Source organism: Hypomesus nipponensis, chromosome 3 (genome assembly GCF_054491055.1).
Source record: "Hypomesus nipponensis isolate SF chromosome 3, ASM5449105v1, whole genome shotgun sequence".
Classification (NCBI taxonomy): Eukaryota; Metazoa; Chordata; class Actinopteri; order Osmeriformes; family Osmeridae; genus Hypomesus; species Hypomesus nipponensis.
The window spans coordinates 11,311,945-11,332,123 of NC_140363.1; the positions used below are offsets into that span (position 1 = coordinate 11,311,945).

The following is a 20,179-nucleotide window of genomic DNA, read 5'->3' on the forward strand; positions in this document are numbered from 1 at the left end:
TTTCACCCGGTCCCTAACACGACTTTGCAAAGTAGTGTCTTCCGAATGTGAGACGAATGTCGAATATGAGACTAACTTCACCATGCTGACGTCAAGAGGCGACAAATTCTAACGATGATCTGGCGATTGTGGTGTGTTCAAATGCCTTGCCATATCTGCAATTTAAATTTCTCAGTTAATAAGCGGCATGTGTCTACAATCACTGAACATGCCCCTTCTGAATGAAAGATTGTTTCCTGTGAGTTAGCCTACATGAATATGGCACTAACTGTAAGGTGATATTCGTGTTTCTGCACATCGTCACATGTCCTTTTTTATTTTGGATTAATTCTCCACACAGAACAGTAGTTTATAATTTACCTTCGGTGGCCTCTCTCTTTGGCAATTCACAATTTTAAAGCAGACCGTATGCTAAGAATGTCTAGTGTTAACATTTCCAGATGAGACAATGTAAAAAAGCAGGCTACATGTCTGGGAGGGTGTAGATTTAAATCCCCTGTATCTCGCTTTGGATAGAAGCGTCTGCTAAATGAGTACACTTAGGCCTATTATCGACAAATATTCACCTGCATAGATAAAATGCAAGCCTATTTTATGATCATCTCGCACTGATCATGAGAAAAGCTTTACATGCGTGAAAGGGTTGTACTCATCAAGCGTAATGACATCACGGGTACGTTATTTTGTTACGAAGCTTGAGCTTCCTGTATTCATTTGTCAATCGCAAGTTCGTCAATGCTGGGTACTGAATCCGTATGGGTACAAATCTACCCCATTATCATTCAACAATGTGTATTTAGTGTTAGATGCGTACAAATGTCCTTGCTTAAGTAAAACAACGTTATTGTTAACGCGACAGTGGTTGTTTTCAGTCATATATTAGGTTAGGACAACACGCTGTCAATTAGGTGGATTACAGTATTTCGCTCGGCGAGCAGCCATGATGGCGTCAAGCTACAACGCGAAGGAAGAGGATGGACACCACTCGGGTGCTCCTGGACACGGAGTCGCAGGAACTGTCAAAAGCAAAAAGCCAGATAACACTGCGTTCAAACAACAGAGATTGCCAGCTTGGCAGCCCATTCTGACAGCGGGGACTGTCCTCCCAGCTTTTTTCGTTATTGGACTTATTTTCATCCCTATCGGCATTGGCCTTTTCGTCACTTCGAACAACATAAAAGAGTTCGAGGTAAATAGCTAACACTTGTTAAATTCATTCACACTGCATAACTGTTTGTTTGTGCTAGGACTTTTAAGTCGTATTAATGTTTGTCTAGCATTCTTAACTAGCATAGTTTATTTGTAAATCCATACTTCCGTGATAGCTAAAAGGCAAGCTAGTAGTACATTGTGTGCGCTAATAGCTTTCCATCTCTCTTTCAGATCGATTACACAGGTCTTGATATGTCAAGTCCCTGCTACGACTGCTCCCAGAGTTTCAGCTGGAATAACACAAAACCATGCACGTGTAGTGTCCACTTCAACCTATCTCAACCTTTTGAGGTATGAAAAGCATGAATAGCCTTTCTCTAGTACTACCAGTTTTTAAAAGTCAACAACAGGAGATTTAACATTGTACTGTAGATGTAGATATAAATAGCCTACTTTAGACATTTTAAGGCATACTGTATGCATGATAAAAGAGTAAATTATGCTTCAATGTAAACATCAGGAAACAGTTAAGTGGCTCAGTGATGTCTTTTGTGCAGTCACTTCTCGGCACCGATCGACACTGTGCGCTTCCCTTTTAAGTGTAGCGTAAATGAAACCACTTAGCCCTTGGCATTGAACAAATCTGTTTTGTTCGATCAGCCTTCGTAATTTATTGAGGTTATTTATAATTTGTTTAAAATCCTTTTCTTGAACATGGTTATTGATTCTCCCCAAAACTAAATGCACTCTTTGAATGTTGCCTGTCATCTGTGTGTAGGATGTGTTCGAAAATATCTCTTGGATGGACTTGCATGGTTTCCTTGTGTTATTTGTTCATGAAATTGATACTCACTCCAAATAACCAACCAGCTCTGTGTTTTTCTGCCCATCCAGAGCAATGTATTCATGTATTATGGGTTGTCGAACTTCTACCAGAATCACAGACGTTATGTCAAATCCAGGGATGACAGCCAGTTGAACGGAAACAAGAAATCTTTGCAGGTACATGATATGCTAATCCACCCCCTCCTTGTGCTATGTGTGGATATTGATTTTTTGTGTTGTTTTAATGATTGATTAAATTGCCACATTTATTTTTCTGATGTTTTACTGGTACTGCTTCTCACTTCTTAGGATCCCAGCAAGGAATGTGAGCCATACCGCACCAGTGATAACAAACCTATTGCCCCCTGTGGTGCTATAGCCAACAGCCTCTTTAATGGTAAGAGTAATATATTTTTCTCTTAGGAAACAAAACAATGTGGTGTTTGGACCCCAGACACATTCCTACATGTACTTTGTTTCAACCACAGTATGGTTGACATTTATAGTACACAACCTTCTTAGATTATGATGTGGTCTGCCAACGTGATTAAATGCTTGATAAGTTTTCACTGAAGGGGCACTGTTATTTAACTTTACAACCTAGCACATTTGTTTTATTCCCTGAGATATTGATCTAAAGATGTGATTTTTTCCATTACCAGACACACTTGACTTGTTCTACATTGATCCAAATGGCACCAAAACGCCTATTCCCCTAGTAAAGAAGGGTATCGCTTGGTGGACGGATAAGCATGTAAAGTTCAGGAACCCAGGCGGAAACGACAACCTCACAGTCGTTTTCCAAGGTCTTTATTTGCATACTATCAACATTTAAATACAAACGCAAATCACCCCTTTAGAATAACCACACCACTGCGACTTGACTACGATTGACCTTTTTTTTTACTTCCACAGGCACAAACAAACCTGTGAACTGGAGGAAGCCAGTATATGAGCTGGATCCAGAAGACCCTGACAACAACGGCTTCATCAATGAGGACTTCATTGTGTGGATGCGCACTGCGGCCCTACCAACCTTCCGCAAGCTGTACCGCATCATTCAGAAGAAGAACAACATGACACCTACTCTGCCTCGTGGTGAATATATCATGGAGGTCACCTACAGTATCCTTTCCACAAACGTTCCGGGCATGGTCACTTCTGACTATTTCAGAAATGCACTTTGGCTGCAAATCAACAGAAACTGTATTTTATGACTGTTAATATTGATGTGAACTTCCAGCAATAGTATGCATAAACACTTGAGACAAAATGATTTTGGACAATCTAGTTTCCATATGTTAGACACATCCCAAGAACACTCAGTTTACAGATGGTCTTTGAAATGAGCCAGATGTTGCCATATTTTCCCTTAACCACTTTCTCAGATTACCCCGTCCGTAGTTTTGAGGGCAGGAAGCGCATGATCCTGAGCACCATCTCCTGGATGGGAGGCAAGAACCCCTTCCTGGGTATTGCTTACATCACCGTGGGCTCTGTCTGCTTCTTCCTGGGAGTGGTCCTGCTCATCATCCACCACAAATATGGCAATCGCAACAACAGCCCAGACATCCCCAACTGAAAATGTCTCCTTCCACTGCATGTCTCACTGCACTGGAGACTAGTCTAGATGGACTGGTCTTTGTTAATGTCTGTTATGTGTTTAGTGTGAAGTTAGCTTGAGGGTCCACGTCTTCCACCAGATGGTAGCAGTTGGTATCTGTGAAAGAGACAAACTGGGTGTTTAGTTGAGGGGATAATGCTGAAGAAGTCCTCTAAAGCTTGGAACATTTTGTTTTAAATCCTGAAAACATCTGTAGTGTGGTCCTCAACAATGTATTGTTTTTCATTCTATTTATCCAAATGTTTTTAAAGTAGAACATAAATATTATTTGACAAATGCTGGTTGTGAATGGCTTGACATGGAAAGATGTCTATATTTGTTAAAGTGAGCCACATGCATTATATGTATTTTACCGTGCCCTGCTGTTGAATGTACTAATGTATCTCACAGACATACCTCTGGCTATTTTTAAAAGGCTGAAATATTGAATGGGAAAATGTTCATGGCCACATTGCTCCTGAAGATGTGTAGCCATGGGGATTAATGATTTTTGGGACGCATTTGTACCTTGAAAGTTATTGTAGAAAACTATGATGAAGATAATACCAAAAATATACATTAGACACATGTTAGTGCCCTTCAGCAACATGTTTGAAATCATCATTCTTCATAATTCCTTTGAAATCAGTTCATTATCCTTTGTACAGTATGGGATTGATGTCAACTGGCAAATATTCTGTGAACATAACTGGTTATGTATCAAAACATAATTGGAATTCTATGGAACATCACTCATATGTACAGTAAATCTGCTCTCTCTTCTTTCGTCTAACTATAATTTGTTCAAGCATATTTGAACAAATGGCAAGTACAAATGTATCACTTAAAGTGCATTTGTTTTGGTGTTTGTTTTCATATCTAATTCCGCCCTCAAAGTATTTGGTTATTTTATTATTTTTTGATTAACTTTTAAATATGAATAAAAGGTTTAAATCTATGTTGCTTGAAATCATCTTATCATAACAAATTATTTTATTTTGACCTCTTGATCGGATCGAATCATTTCAAAGCTTTTTCTGTACCTGACAGGCTTTTCTGTACCTGACAGGCTTTACGGCAGTACGGCAGCACGAATTAATATAATTAATATTCTGGGCAAAGTACATTTATTAATAATATGCAAAACTGTCAAATAGTGTATCACAATTTGTTCTGAAAACGTCAGAGGAACCGGAAAATGTAATGTTCACCCAATGCATTGTGGGATTCTTGCGGAAGTAAGATTGTCAGTGTCCTTGTGCGCTAACCTCCGAAATTTGCCAAAATGTTCAGGCAATTTATGGTAACATACTTTTTCAATTTATGTCTTCTATCATTTGCAATGTTTTTGGCTCGTTTTCAAATGGCTTTTGCGTAATTTGTTTTAATAATCTTTAGCCATTTACGTTACCTTGTCTAACGAGCGTAACAATACTAGGAGCTAGTCTGCTAGCTTTAGGTACTGCTGTCACTAACAGCACCAGAAAGCTATTTTGTTACATTCATCGTGTTGAAAGTATCTTTTTTATTGTGTAATGTTAACGTTACCTGTCGTCAGAGACTTCAACAAAGCCTGGAAGCTTGTGTATCGTACAGTAGCCAGGCTAGGTTGCAACTATTTATGACAATTGTTTAAGATTATTCATGCATTTGCCTCGACATTTGGGTACTTGAAGGTTGTTGGATGTGACTTGTGAAGTTATTTTTCCCTCTTTTTTTATCTCAACATTTTTATGAGATAACATAATTTATTGAGCACTAATGAATCGGTGAAACGATGTCCTTTGCACGTAAGCTGGTGCTCCCGTGACTGGACTATTTATAATACAATGTCCTCACCATTTAGTTAACTCACTTGACCTCGTTGTTATGATCAGTGACCTATATATAGGTCTACACTCTTTTGTAAAGCTCTCTCTTGGAAGTCGCTTTGGGTAAAAGCGTCTTCTAAATGCGATGTATAAATGATGTAGTCTAGCATACGCAAAGGGAACACGGATTGAATCCTTGATCAAATTGATCCATGATGAATCTATATCACCTGTTTTCTCAGGGACTTCGGCATTTGTCGAATCGGACACTCACCACCAGTGCTCGTAAGCAAGTGGACAATAAGATCAAGGAAAAGCAAAAGTTGTTCCAGGTAAACTGACCTGCATCAGCAGATAACAAAACCGAAACAACATGGAACACCATTCTACTGCACTTTACACCCTCCTCATACTCGCCTATTATTTTAAGCTTCATGGAAAGACAAATGTACCAAACATTTAGTTTGCAGTGGCCACATTCTGTTTAATTCATCCCCCCCCCCCCTTTAAAATATGTTAATTAGGCATAATGTGTAAGTACTCATAACGAATAAGTAAGTATACCTTAAAGAGAAATTATTTGGCTCACAATAATGCTAAGGTTACTGTTAATGGTTCAAGTCTGCATTTATTCCCAGGTTCTGGAGACAGAATCTTATTTTTCCCCATTGTAGCCTGAAGGATAAGTATGTATAATGTTTTGCTCACATGGTCTATTGATAGTTTGTACCAGACTAACACACATTTTGCATGCCTGTAGTGTGATAATGCAAAACAGCCATTGCCAAATCCAATAACTGATATTCTTAGCTTTGCCAAATACTAAATAATACCTAGATCATACCAACCAAAGGTTATTCATGTCTGGCTTTCAAAATCCTACAGTTTTCAAGGGGATAACAATTGCTATTCTGTTGCTAATAAACTTAAGAAAATGGAATGGTGATTAGTTATAACAACACTCATCTTTTACAGTAATGGTTGTTGTCTCAGTGTTGTTGATAATTGCTTCAAACTTCGAAGATACCTCAGCCAGCATCACTTTACCCAGTTAAGAATCTGAATGACAAATAAGTAATTAAGCTCAATACAGACCTGTAAAACTGTATAGAAGTAAAGCTGTTCACGTAGGACTATGTTTGCATCCTTGGTGCTCTGCAGAGGGATAGTACTGATAAATTGTTATTGGATATTTGGGTGGTATATCATTACTGAAAAAGCCTGTAGCTAACTTTAAGCACGACTGCTTTTCCTTGATGCTGCCTTGAAAATGTTTCGTTATCCAAAGGCTGGTGACATTACATAGTGGGGCATGTTGCATTCCTACACTTTTGTGAACTTATTTGCTTTATTTTTGGTCACAGGAGGACAATGGCATGCCCATCCATTTGAAGGGAGGAGTCAAAGATGCTGTTCTCTACAGAGCAACGATGGCTCTCACAATCTTTGGTAAGTTTAAGCATGTTTCGAGATAGCTCCACAAATGTTAATGCAATTTTAATGCAGTTGTATGCCAAGGCTTTAAATGTATTTTTTATTTGCCATTGAAATAAAGGTGTGACGTTTACCCAATCCCTGACCCTTTTAAATTACAGATAGTAATATTTAGCGCACATATCAAGTCACACCAACTGGAGAAAATGTTGATTTGTAGGTAATTTGCAAATGTTTATTTGCATGCTATATTTAAAAAAGTTACTTTTTTTCTTAACAGGAAGTGCATTTGTTGTGTACGAACTGTTTGGAGCGGCAATGCCCAAGAAGCCATAAATGGAAGGTTGACCTTCCTCAATTTAAAATAATGTCTTCTCTGTTGTGCAGATCTATATATCTGGGAGATTCTTTGTCCTGTCAATAATGCCAATATATGTCATGCCTGGGATAAATATTTATTGATTGTACAATTAATGATAAACATATAATTATAATAAAATTATACTCTGGTTTACAATCTACACACGTTCATTGTCTTCATGATATTAATGTATTATTATGTGTATGACCATGTACAGTAGAGTACTGACTTTTTAAAGACAAGTTGCATTGTCATAGGGTTTCTGTTTACCCTCAGTTGTCGCTAGAGGGCATAATTGACCTAAGAATAGCTTCAGATTTGTTTTAGTAAATTGATGCACAGATTGAGGTTTTAGATTTTCAAATCTAACTTAAACATACCAAACTATTTTTGATTTTTCAGATCATAGAGAAATTATTGTCATTTTGTTCTGTTCCTCAAACCCTAAAGGAATATTTTTTTTATTAGTACGCTGTTGCAGACTATTAACATCTTGCATAGATGTTTGCTAAAATCAGGCTCACTGAAATGTACGTGTTACGGTGTTTTCTGGTTTGATGAGAACATTCCCGTTATTCGCTTCGTGCGGTCTTTTTCAATTCACAAGTGCGTTTTAAAAGAATAATTTAACACGCATATATGGCCATGCATTTAGCCTAGCTGCATGTTAGATAGTTTGAATTGTGTTTGGAGACGACTGGTGGTTTTCTTTATTCATGTCCTTCATTACTGTCATTTTAGGCACTTCGTCTAATCACTGTACCAAATGAATGCAGAAAGAACTTTCCAGGATTCCCACTGGGGTTATGTTTCATACCTCAAACTTTGGCAGGGTTCCTGACCAGTAGAGTTTCGTAAGACGGTGATAAAATGAGAGCTGGGGACAGCCCCCTATTAACTAGCAGATTGTGGAAAGATTCTTCCCACTTGGAAAAAGGCTTTCCTTCTAGGACATCTGCTCTTGGGTCTTCCAGTAGTCTTGAGAAGAAAGGAGAGAGGGTCCACTCTGAGCTCCTGAAAGTTTTATTTCAGTTTCCAGAGGGGGAGTCTCCGAGGAGTTTGTGTTCGTTATTTACTGATTTATTCAGAGTTGGGAACAGGTGAGTAACACATTTCTTCTTTTTATTTTTCGTTTTCAATCAATGAACATTTTATAATGATGAGCTTGCTATACTATTTATTGCGCAGGGATTGATAGCCCACTCGGCCATTCCATAAATTGGGCACTGAATCATCATAATACGCTTTTAAGAACGTTAATAGAGATTGATATAACAGATATTAACAGATATAATATATTGATAATAACATATATTTTATGTGTATCTGTTATGTATCAGATACAACGTTTGTTTTAATTTATTTATTTTTCATTCCGTTATAAACCAGTATAAATGTCGAAATTTTATTACGGAAATGGGTGACTGATTTTGAATTTCGTTCAGTGGTTCTGTAGCTCTTTAGTTGGGCATTTAATGTTTTAACGTTATTTAAAATAGCCTAATGTTGCGCTTCCCGATTTGTAGGCCTATATTTTCAGGAAATAGTTGTATTTTCTTTAATAGTTTGGGTTAATCTATTGATATTTGATTAATGAATGTGTTGTGTTGTTGCTGATCATGCCTCATGGGTTCCCCACTTATGGGGGTCTAGACTTGCTAAATTAGGGGGGCCCGAGACTGCAATATGCTTTTTTGTGCACCAGGCGGGGCGCACTACACACCAGACGATTTATTATCTTGAAATGATTTACAAATATTCAACATTTCACTGGATGGGGCTCAGATAGCTTAATTTTTTTATAAGATCTTCCTTCATTAAAGTCAAACGGTCCAAATACCCTATCCGTTTAGACCACCTTGCTGTAGACGTTAGAAAAACGTGCTGAAATTACTCAATTGGGTTAAGCACGTAAAATGAATGGCTTTTGTAGACTCCTGACTTGAAATGGCCAGTTGCCCACTTACTCACTGACACACTTACTAATTTAGCCTGTAATGTAAAAGTAATAACTGAAAGCAGCTTTCTCATCAGATTCATTCATGCGTTGCTGACCTGTCAAGGCTAAGAATGAAGATGAGGCTATCATTGGCCACGGCTGCCTTCCTTGCAGTAATAATCTCTTCTGTTGAAGCTCAAGGTAAATGTGCACCACACCGTTTCACTCACACACACACACACACACACACACACACACACACACACACCTTCTTCTCTCTCTCTCTCTCTCTCTCTCTCTCTCTCTCTCTCATTGTCTATCTCTCTCTCTATCTCTCTCTCTGTCTCTCTCTCTCTCTCTGTCTCTCTCTCCTTCTCTCACTTGCTCTGTGGGTCTAATTTGTCACAGGATTTAAGGATTGTAATAGAGTCATGACGCAAATCTACCAATGCCTTGTTGAATGTTCTATTTTGCATTAATAAAGTTGTACCCAGCTATGTGTGTATTTTACTTGTTAAGATTGGTTTTACAACTGCACGTTAACTTCTTTATGTTTAGCATCCATGGACTGTATAGTCAGAGTCAACAATATATACACAAACATATTTGGTATGATGTATTATAAGTTGTATATTTCTGTACTAATCATTTGAGTACAGTACAGCAGTATTCAAATCAGAAGTGTATTTTCAATGATAATAATTGGATTTCCCCCACAGCCACATCACCACAACAGTTGTGCTCCTGAGAAACCATGACTAACTGTGCCATGACCATGATGAATAGTAGGATAAATACATAGCTGTTGCATGTCCAAATAGGGCTACAAAGCACAGTGTCATCCTTCTGGTGACTACAGCTGGCAGAACACAGAGTAGTCCAGCAGCAAACGGAAACAGAACTTACATTACATGGAAGAGCAGCCATCATATAGTATCTCATATAGTGAATAGAAATGTTGAATTCTTGTCAATACTCAATATTCTCTGTAGATGCTTTACATCACAGCCAGCATTATTTATAGAAATGCTTGTATTCATATTTTATTTTATATGCAAACATGTACAGGCCCCCCCCAAAAAAACAAACAAAAAAAACACAAAATGGAAGTGTGGAATGGAAAGTTCTGATTCTTTCCCCTAAAAGCAATTCAGGGGGAGTCCAACAACTACTCCCATATATCTTCATTAATGGAATGGAAAGATGAAATACGAGAATTGCAAATTAATCCGCAGACAGTGCAAAGACAAAGGATCTTTTTAGGCTTCTTTGCAGGCATTCTCAAAAATGCTGAGTTGCAATCCATGTGGAAAATTAATATGCAGTAATGTTTAATGTCAGCACATGTTGCAGAATTACTTTGGCATCTGCTATGCCTATTTGTGAGACTCACAGCTATTTCCTTGCCTGGCCCTGGCCCTGGCACTCACCCTAACCTTGGCAGTTAGTGCAGGCCAGGAGGAATTCCTGACAGACTTCAAACTGAAGTTACTGAAACTAGCCATGGTCTCTGGCAGTTGGGAAAGACGGAGGTGAATTCAGAATAGGCTGATGTGATAGACATCCACCTGAACTAAGGATCTCTTCCCCCATGATCAATATCATAACTGTAAACATACTTTCGCATATTTATATAATTGGACTAACACACATAGGCTATTTAATGATCCAAACACCAAATCTTGCGACCTCTTTTAAATTATTGTGGAAGAAAAACAAAATTCAAACATATCGATCAAGGTGTCAAAGACAATACTCCTTATTCCCGTGTATTCCCGCTGCGTACCTACCTTCCTCGCCATGCCTCTCCCCACCTGCCTCCTCCTACCCCAACCCCAGCTGAAAGTACATTTGTCGATTCTCATTGGACAAGCGCTCGTGGGACACTTGAAGGGGGGGGAGGTGCTATCCAGGCCCCTAAGTTGATGTGCCAGGTTGGTGATCCTCCAATCCAAGCTCTATCCATTTTGGGGGGCTCAGGTCATATTTGTTGTCTGCCTGTGCATCTCAGTGTGTCCTGAGCTGTGCCTTCCTGAGTGTGTATTTTAGAATGATATTCTTGCATCCCACTGCCTACTTCTCTTTAACAACTTGCATGCACTTTTAAATGGCAAGACACAAAATCTGCTGACGTGGTCTTGAACAATTCCAGACTTATGCATGACCATTTGCATTCCATCATCATCATCATCATCATCATCATAATCATTATGGACTGGTGCCCATGATGCATAGCTAGGCAATTGGATTTAGTATGTAATTATAATTGAACTCCACTGAGTTCATTAGAAGAAATGTGTCTCATTAGCATACATTGGAATACACAACAACACACAAGATAATCACAGATTTAGTGGAAATTATTGTATTTAAAACTATGAATAACACTCTTATATTGTATTTGACAGTATATAGATTGAAATTAACTTTTTAATAAAACGCTTTCAGAGGAAAGGTATGCAATGTCTAATTAACTCCTGCATTGTATTCCAAAACAGGCAGTACACTTTGTCTTTATATATGTATCTCTTTGTCTTTAATAACACACAGTAGTACTTAACATTACATGTGGCCAACAGCAGAACATTAACCCCTTTTTCTTTAGGTCAAAGGTCAATCAGATGTAGGTTGCATGCAAGTCAAGTGAGGAAGAATATCATTTTAAAATATGTTTATCTTTGTGTGGTCCCAATTGTACATGGAAACTTCCGTCCAATCCATCAAGTTGTTATTCTAAACAACTTTATCATGTACGTTATGCATGACGCTGTGACAACCAGCTCAATGTGGACACGCGTGTTGTTGCCAGTCTGCATCTGTCGTTGTTTTTGTTTATTTTACGGGATACGTACAATATTTTCCGCTGTAACTCAACTGTCTCTTCATTTGGTTGTTTAAGCAGTGTCCTTTCCCCTTCACTCCATCTTGTGCATTATCTACCAATGAAAAGAACGTACACAAAAGTCCCTTGTGACAAATTGTGTAGTCTTTTTGAAAGGTTTGCAATGGATGTGTGCCAATGGCTTGCGAAAAAGTCTAAAAAAGAGAAAAAAACATAACTTTATGTCTTTGTTTAAATATGTATATATACTTTGTGTATATATATATCATATGATGTTCAATTCTGTCAGTGCTACCTAGACGTTATCTGGCAACCTTTATTCCATTGTATAATCAATAACTTGGGAATGACATTTGTAGTACCTATTTGCTGAAATTATTATGTGAAAGTTGGGGCTGGTAGGGGCATGCATTGTAATGATTGCTCTCAGCATGTGTTGGATGTTTCACTCAGTGTTTGGAGAGTGTGTTTGTGAATTTAGTCTGTGTTTATGTTGTGTATCTTCAACTTCCAGTGCTTGAGTCTGCTGACCAGGATCACCTTGGTTGCGCAACTCAAACAAATGCCATTTTTATCCAAAATGGCTTCTCACACACTTTGTCGATGTTGTTTTGTGTTCTGTTTGTTCACCATGGATGTGGGCTATTCTTATCCACCCAACAATAAACCCGCTCAGCTTCAATCATGAAGTGTTTGTTGTTGGGATAAATGTTTCACAATGAATGTATTTCAAAAATATTTCATCAATATTTGTATTCTAATACCTATCATTTGTTACCTGAGTTAATATTGGTTATTGTCTTGTTTGCAGTGGAGCCCCCCTCAGACTTGAAATTTACTATTCTAAATGAGAACACAGTGCAAATGTCATGGAAAAAACCCTCATCAAGAATAGAGGGCTACAGATTACAAGTTATATCAGATACAGGTTAGTGTTTTGAATTCCAATGAATTACCCATAAGATTTCCAAGTTTGCCAAATAGCCTCACATAATACAACTGTTGCAACCAAAGTACATTTTCTCTAATTCAGCTTCACTTTTATATATTATTTTGTTTAAAATTCTATTATGTCGGTCTTCATCTCTTAGATGAACCAGCTAAAGAGTTAAGCCTCCCCTCCTCTGCCACTAAGACTTCGATCACCGACCTCACTCCTGATCTGGACTACTCAGTGTCCATCCTCTCTTACGATGGCACGGAGGAGAGTATACCCATCTTTGGACAGCTGACTAGTAAGTACCAAGCCTAGGATATTTATAGATTCATGAGTTGGCTTCTCAAAGTTATCGTGTTTATATTTTGGTCAAATTGTTCAGTGATTTTTCCATCTCTAGCTCCCTATGTTGTGAAAACACATAAAAATAGAAAAGTAGGACATTTAAAAGACTGGCCGAGAATTTATAACGCCAGCTAGCCACATTAAATGAAAGTCAGTTGGGATAAATCACTGTTTATTAAAACTTGAATCACACTCTGTTTATAGCTAATGTACCAGTTGAAATGTGTTTGTACGTACAAAGTTTGTATCCCTTTGGTGAGGTTTTATGATGTGTGGATTTCCTTGCAGTTTTCCCTCCATTAAAAGAACAGACATACACACAAACACACACACACACACACACACACACACACACAATGATAACTCTCCAAGTTTGACTTGTGTTTCAGTCCAGTCCAGTAACACTAGTGGGACAGCCAAGAGGCCACAGACCTCAGACGCAATCAGTAAGTATGTTTACCATAAATGTCAACCACATGGCTACACAGCCTCTCCTTCACATAGTTTTCCAGTTTAGAGGTTTCAATTCTTTTCCATCCACAGACTTCCATCATAATATTTTTTCCCTAGGAATAATTTGCACAGAACTCAATTTCCCCTCCTTCCTCTCCTTTCAGCTGAGCTGTCAGTGTGTGAACAGACACATGGTTCTGACAGTGTTTGGGAATGGACACATTAGTCCCCTAATTGAAACCAGTCTTCACATAAAAAATTCTAGTGAGACTCAGACAGTCATATGGCCCTGTTTTGCGTCACTGGAGGGAGGGGGTGGTGGAGGGTGGGTAGGTAGGCACCTATAGTCCATGTAGAGCAATGCCGTCACTGTTGTGCCAGCTCTGTGCATGTCCATTAGTTAAAACTTTGAAAGAAGTGACCAGAATCCGTTTTCACTAGCATTCTGTGGCTGTCCGTCAGTCCTCTCTGAGCTTTGACAAAGATACATAATAATTTTTCCCCCCACGTACTATGGACACTTTGCGTGAATTTATTTAAAAAAGATAGAAGGTGAAATCTTTGTGAGAAACATGTATTCTAATTCCTCATTACTCTGAATGACTCTACCTCTCACTCTCTTTCATTCTTGTTTCTCTCTTCCCATCATTACTTCCAGAGTGTTCCATCAGCGCAATAGCAGACCTGGTCTTCTTGGTGGATGGCTCGTGGAGTGTTGGCCGAGAGAACTTCAAACACATCCGCAGTTTCATCGGCGCCATGGCTGGGGCCTTTGATATCGGTGAAGAGAAGACCAGGGTGGGAGTAGTCCAGTATAGCACTGACACACGTACTGAGTTTCCTCTCAACCGCTTCACAAAGCGAGGAGAGCTGCTCCGAGCCATTAACAACCTGCCTTACAAAGGGGGCAACACCATGACAGGTAAGAATGCTCTCCCTTGTACATTATAGGTAAACATGCATACACATGTTGACATGTTGTATTTAATAGCAGTTGATAGAAACTCAAGGCCCAAACAATTGCATGATCTGATTTTATTTCACCACTGGTCTCAGCCTACTATAGTAAACTGAATTATCAAAAGTATCTAAAACGCAAACGTTTGTGGAACATTTTTCATGATATCTCCACATGAAATGTTGGAAGATATTCTAACATTTGAGTAGCGCTTGTTTTTTTATGTTTGGATCAAGTCCCTGAGACAATACATGTTCAATCGTCTATGATATGATGGGATGCTGTAGGATGGCAATAAACATTACACTCTGTCTCCAGGGGATGCAATGGATTACCTGGTGAAAAACATCTTTACTGAGGCAGCAGGAGCCAGGAAAAGCTTTCCAAAGGTAGCCATGATCATCACAGATGGAAAATCCCAAGATCCAGTTGAAGAGTATGCTAAAAGACTCCGGAACATTGGAGTGGAAATATTTGTACTAGGTGTGTTTTATTGTCTTGTGTTTCACCTCCCATGCAATAAGTCTGTGATACATGGTTTAGGTTTATTCTGTGTACATATTGAACCCCTATTAACAACCAGATTGGATTGTGAAATATCGTTCTTGAGTTGTTTTGGAAGGGGATTCCATTTGTGTTTTGTTTCTGTAACATTATCTGGTATTATGCCACTTCCCAGGCATCAAAGGAGCGGATGAGGATGAACTAAAGGAGATTGCCTCCCTCCCTCACAACAAACATGTGTACAACGTGCCCAATTTCGACATGATCCAGAAGGTGCAGTCGCAGCTTATCACTGAGGTCTGCTCTGGAGTGGACGACCAGCTCAGCTCTCTAGTGAGCGGAGATGAAGGTAAGAAGCTCCACAGACAATGTTGATAAGATTTTTTGGAAATGACAAAAAGAATGTTGCTCATTACAACTTGGCTTTTATAATCCTACATATTCTAGTTTGTCATTCAGCAACTAAGCAGTTGCTACACTTCCTCTGTTAGTGTAAATATAATCGTTTTGACTATAGATATCTATACAGTATGTGTGATATAACCAGGCCAAAGCCAAACTATAGCATAGAATAGTTGGAAAATGAAGCATATTATAAACTGTATTGTAATATACACTTCCAACCTGCATTAGCTACCACTTATTCCTGCTCCACCACTAACATTAACACAACAAAAAACAAAATACTGTAGTTTGTGTTTGTTTTGTCTTCCTCAGTGGTGGAACCAGCCTCCAATCTGCAGGTGACAGAGATGTCCTCCAAGTCAATGAGGGTCACCTGGGATGCTTCTCGGGGTGAGGTCACAGGCTACAAGCTGACTCTCCTTCCCATGATGGCAGGCCTGAAGCGTCAAGTGCTGTACACAGGTCCCACTCAGACCTCAGTGAATGTGCGAGACCTCTCCCCAGAGACAGAGTATGAGATCACTCTGTTTGCTCTAAAGGGGCTAACCCCCAGTGATCCTGTCATGGCAATGGAGAAGACCCAACCGGTCAAGGTGTCACTGGGTGAGACGATACAATATTTCCTCTCTATCATCCACATTTATCCATCCATCTGACCAACCAGTAACTTAAAAATCAAATTGAATCATTAGAACCGCAAAATATTTTATATGAAAAGAAACAAGAAAAAGAACATAATTATTTCTCTTTTCACAGAATGCTCTTTGGGAGTGGATGTCCAAGCCGATGTTGTCTTATTGGTCGACGGCTCATACAGTATCGGATTACAAAACTTTGCCAAGGTCCGGGCCTTCCTCGAAGTCCTGGTCAACTCCTTCACCATTGGGCCCAACAATGTCCAACTCAGCTTGGTCCAATACAGTAGAGACCCCCACACTGAGTTTGCCTTAAACACCCATCATGACATCAGTGCAGTGGTCAAGGCAGTCAGGACATTCCCTTACCGTGGAGGCTCCACCAACACTGGAAAAGCCATGGCATATGTTAAGGATAAGATCTTCCTCTCTGCTCGTGGCGCTCGTGATAATGTACCCAGAATCATGGTTCTCATCACTGATGGGAAGTCTTCGGACTCCTTTAAAGACTCTGCCACCAACCTGAGGAATACTGATGTGGAGATATTCGCAGTGGGCGTGAAAGATGCTGTGAGGTCGGAGCTGGAGGCCATCGCCAACACACCAGCGTCAACTCATGTTTACACAGTGGAGGACTTTGATGCCTTCCAACGAATCTCCAAAGAGCTCACCCAGTCCATCTGCCTGAGGATCGAGCAGGAGCTGCTCAACATCAAGAAGAAGAGTGAGTATAACTTTGAAAGGACTTGGTCATCATTTCTTTTTTTGGTTGCTATGCATCCAGTGTTTTTCCTGAACTGGGGAATTGACCAGAAAGACCTGTGGCCTTTCTGATGATATATAAAAAAACACCTGGACTAGTCTGAGGTCAGGTTACATATATCTATTGTACAGCAAGTGTAGCAAGAAACATTCACTTTGTAAAGGGGGTCTGCATCACATAAGACATTATACTCACTACCCTGTTATGAAGAATATTGTTCAAATAGGATAAACTAACATTGGCAATGAATGAAACTCATGTTCACAAGATACTAATGATGATATGTGATCCGAGTCTACAGAATTTCTTAATTATTCTTACTCTAGCTTTGCTTTTAACTGGCTGTTAAATACACACCAGCGAACCATTCATTGTTTTACAATGAGCAAACTGAGCATGTCTTCAAATCATTCAGAGGCCACTATTCTCTGAAAGACAGCAGTTTTGTGGCTCCTTTTCACCACCACCAGTAGCATAATGAATACAACAGAGAACATGTTCAGCAGAGAACATGTTCTCTGCTGTATTAATGACATTAATTGTTGTTTTTTGGCTTTGTTGCTTTAAATAGGCTTTACTGATAAAGGATTGATACATGTAAGCAGAAAACCTTGAAATGTTGATACAATTTGTTTCTCTCTCCTCAGGTTTGATTGCACCCAGAAATCTCCAGTTTTCTGAGGTGACCTCCAGAAGCTTCCGTGCCACCTGGGAGACCGATGCCACTAACATCTTGTCCTACCTGGTACGTTTCCGCAAGGCAGAGGATTTGACCGGTGAATATGTCTCACTGGCGGTTCCAGTTGAAACCACAACTACTGTGCTGCCGCATCTCAGCCCTCTCACCACCTATGAGGTCAACGTGTTTGCCCAGTATGACAAAGGAGACAGTTTCCCCCTGACAGGGGAAGAAACTACTCTAGAAGGTAAGGGGTGAATGCCAAACATATATATGTTTCTGAGTGTAAGAGGTGGATAGATAGTTGTTCTGTTTTGTTCAGCATGACTTCCTGGTATACTAATGCTACTATTCTACTCTTATAATTACCAAAGTCAGTCAAATATATAGAAATGTATACAACCTTTCATGAATACAATCAACACTGAACAATCAAACCAATCAAGATATCACAACTAAACATTGACAGTGTATCTTCAAAACGAAAGTTATCTGGCTGCCACTTGAGGTACACTTCTATTTTCCAGAACGAGGAACTGTACGAAACCTACGGGTGTCCGGGGAAACCACGGACAGTTTCCGTGTGTCGTGGGACGCAGCACCAGGGACGGTGATTCGTTATCGTCTGTTCTACCTTCCTGCTGCGGGAGGAGAGAGACTGGAGGCCCAGACCATTGGTCCTGAGACCACCATTGTTCTCCAGGAGCTGTTCCCAGTCACCACCTACCGAGTGATGGTGTCTGCAGAGTACTCCACCAGCCTGGGGGATGAGAAGCAGGTGGAGGGAACCACCAAGGAAGGTCAGTGAATGTTCAGTCTATACTCTGTATTGGAGTGCTGTGATATAGAAAACAATTCAGAGACTGTAAATTTTTGTTATTGGTTGTATATCATTTAGAAAAATATCTTAATTTAGACAACATAGAAGTATGTATTATAATTTCACCCATAATGAATAGTCTCACCCAAGGCTATTCTCTTTCTTCTCAGTACGCGGCTCTCCTAAGGATCTCCGTGTCTTCAACGAGACCGTGTCCACCATGAGAGTATCTTGGCGGGCCGCTCCTGGGAATGTGCTCCAGTACCGAATTGCCTTTAAACCGTCTGAAGGTGGAGAGAGGAAGGAGATATCCGTGAAGGGAGATACCACTGTCGCCATGCTCAAGAACCTCCAGCCTGCCACTGAATACGAGCTGTTTGTCAGCGCCCGTTATTCCTCAGGAGTGGGTGAACCCCTGCTGGGAACAGGAACCACGCTGGAAGGTAGGGGAGAAAGTCTTCTATGTAATGTCTGCTTTGAAGTTTGTGTAGAAGTTATAGTGTATTTCATTGCTCATGTGTGAGAAACAGGGCCTAAAGACATTTTGGGGGAGGCAAACTGCTGTGTTGAGAGGAGCATTGTGTTTAGCTTCCTGTTGGAAACCGGCCATGTTGGCCACGTCTGGAATGTTTAGGTGAACACACTCTTCTGAGATTTCATACATACAAGATAATATGGTTGCTATGTCACAATCAAAGTTGTAGATTGTTGTGAGTATGTTATGGTTCATGCGTGACAGTTTCATATTTTGTAACATTGGCTCAGTAAGTAAGACTTTGGTTGAAAACCCCTGGAATGTGGATCTATATGTAATGCCTCACACACACTAGCTCAGAGACAGACCACAGATTAGGTGAGCTAACATACCGTATTACCACCCATGAAGCAGAGAGAGATGGAAATGGGTGGGGAGACTCATAAACCTAGAAAATCTCATGGAACGGATGGAACTGGCCCACATGTCAGGCTTGCTCCTATGCTTCATACACTCCATCTCGCCTAGTCTGGGACACATGGTTTATTTGGGATCGTTTTATATGACATGTGGGGGAGTTTTGTAATGATTCACAGCCATTGGTTTGACGTTTGAAATATTGGATATTGTTTAGCGTCAGTGACGCTACAAAAAGAGAGGAAAGGGTTAGGTAACGTTCTCAAGCTTATCTGACTGGTTTCCAACCAATAAGTTGAACATGAGGTTGAGATACAGGATTATGTTTTCAAGATGCCACATCAAATGAAAGACCTACCTCTCATATGTTCTTCATTACTTTCTTGGGGACAATGTTAGAGGTTGGACCCGATAGTAGAACTCACATTTCCAGTGGAAAGTGGAACCCTATGGAGGACATCTGCTTCTGCATCTGCTCCAGGCGATCTGGTTTTGACCTCTCCCCAGAGGTCACACCCAGAGCAGGGCAGCAGAAGGTTTTGGTCAGGGTTGAAGTGTTTGTTAAAGGTATGGGGTGGGGCTCTGGCCCTGGGAGACCCAACAACAAGGCCTCATTCCACATGGACCCTGGCATTGATGACTGTGCAATTACAAATGGGCCATTGGCTTCCACTGTTCTGCACTCTGTACTTCATGACAAAGCACTTTGTGTGGCTATCTACATTAGCATAGCATGACGTCAAGCAAGCTAAACACTGTATTCATTGTTTTTGGTGAGAACAGCGGCTGGTGCCTCTAGCAGTTAGCAAATGTCTTTGTTC

The 20,179-nt window shown here is 39.9% G+C and overlaps 3 protein-coding genes across 5 annotated transcripts in view; all 3 read left to right on the forward strand.

Moving 5' to 3' along the window:
- Positions 1–692: 692 nt before the first annotated feature.
- LOC146299784 (cell cycle control protein 50A-like) lies at positions 693–4,538 on the forward strand. The gene is made up of 7 exons (XM_084675977.1): positions 693–1,189; positions 1,384–1,503; positions 2,047–2,154; positions 2,287–2,374; positions 2,640–2,783; positions 2,893–3,102; positions 3,366–4,538. Exons 1-7 carry the CDS (start codon positions 941–943, stop codon positions 3,557–3,559), a joined length of 1,113 nt encoding a protein of 370 aa, XP_084532103.1. The 5' UTR covers positions 693–940; the 3' UTR covers positions 3,560–4,538.
- A 242-nt stretch (positions 4,539–4,780) lies between these two features.
- Positions 4,781–7,346, forward strand: LOC146299785 (cytochrome c oxidase subunit 7A2, mitochondrial-like). 2 transcript variants are annotated; one of them, XM_084675997.1, is made up of 4 exons: positions 4,781–4,883; positions 5,634–5,723; positions 6,756–6,840; positions 7,106–7,346. In XM_084675997.1, the coding sequence occupies exons 1-4, from the start codon at positions 4,866–4,868 to the stop codon at positions 7,159–7,161; spliced, it is 249 nt and encodes an 82-aa protein (XP_084532123.1). In that variant the 5' UTR covers positions 4,781–4,865; the 3' UTR covers positions 7,162–7,346. The 2 variants fall into 2 exon arrangements, with proteins under 2 accessions (XP_084532123.1, XP_084532115.1); XM_084675989.1 differs by lacking the exon at positions 4,781–4,883 and having other exon boundaries at positions 5,592–5,723.
- A 762-nt stretch (positions 7,347–8,108) lies between these two features.
- col12a1a (collagen, type XII, alpha 1a) overlaps positions 8,109–20,179 on the forward strand; it is a 55,411-nt gene continuing 43,340 nt past the window's right edge. For both annotated transcript variants that reach the window (XM_084676020.1, XM_084676010.1), the window contains exons 1-13: positions 8,109–8,286; positions 9,221–9,326; positions 12,779–12,895; positions 13,059–13,202; positions 13,639–13,695; positions 14,361–14,624; positions 14,979–15,143; positions 15,340–15,513; positions 15,882–16,172; positions 16,326–16,928; positions 17,615–17,893; positions 18,174–18,446; positions 18,637–18,909. In XM_084676020.1, coding sequence (XP_084532146.1) covers positions 9,257–9,326; positions 12,779–12,895; positions 13,059–13,202; positions 13,639–13,695; positions 14,361–14,624; positions 14,979–15,143; positions 15,340–15,513; positions 15,882–16,172; positions 16,326–16,928; positions 17,615–17,893; positions 18,174–18,446; positions 18,637–18,909 — 2,710 coding nt within the window. In that variant the 5' untranslated portion in view covers positions 8,109–8,286; positions 9,221–9,256. The remainder of the gene's footprint in view (positions 8,287–9,220; positions 9,327–12,778; positions 12,896–13,058; positions 13,203–13,638; positions 13,696–14,360; positions 14,625–14,978; positions 15,144–15,339; positions 15,514–15,881; positions 16,173–16,325; positions 16,929–17,614; positions 17,894–18,173; positions 18,447–18,636; positions 18,910–20,179) is intronic.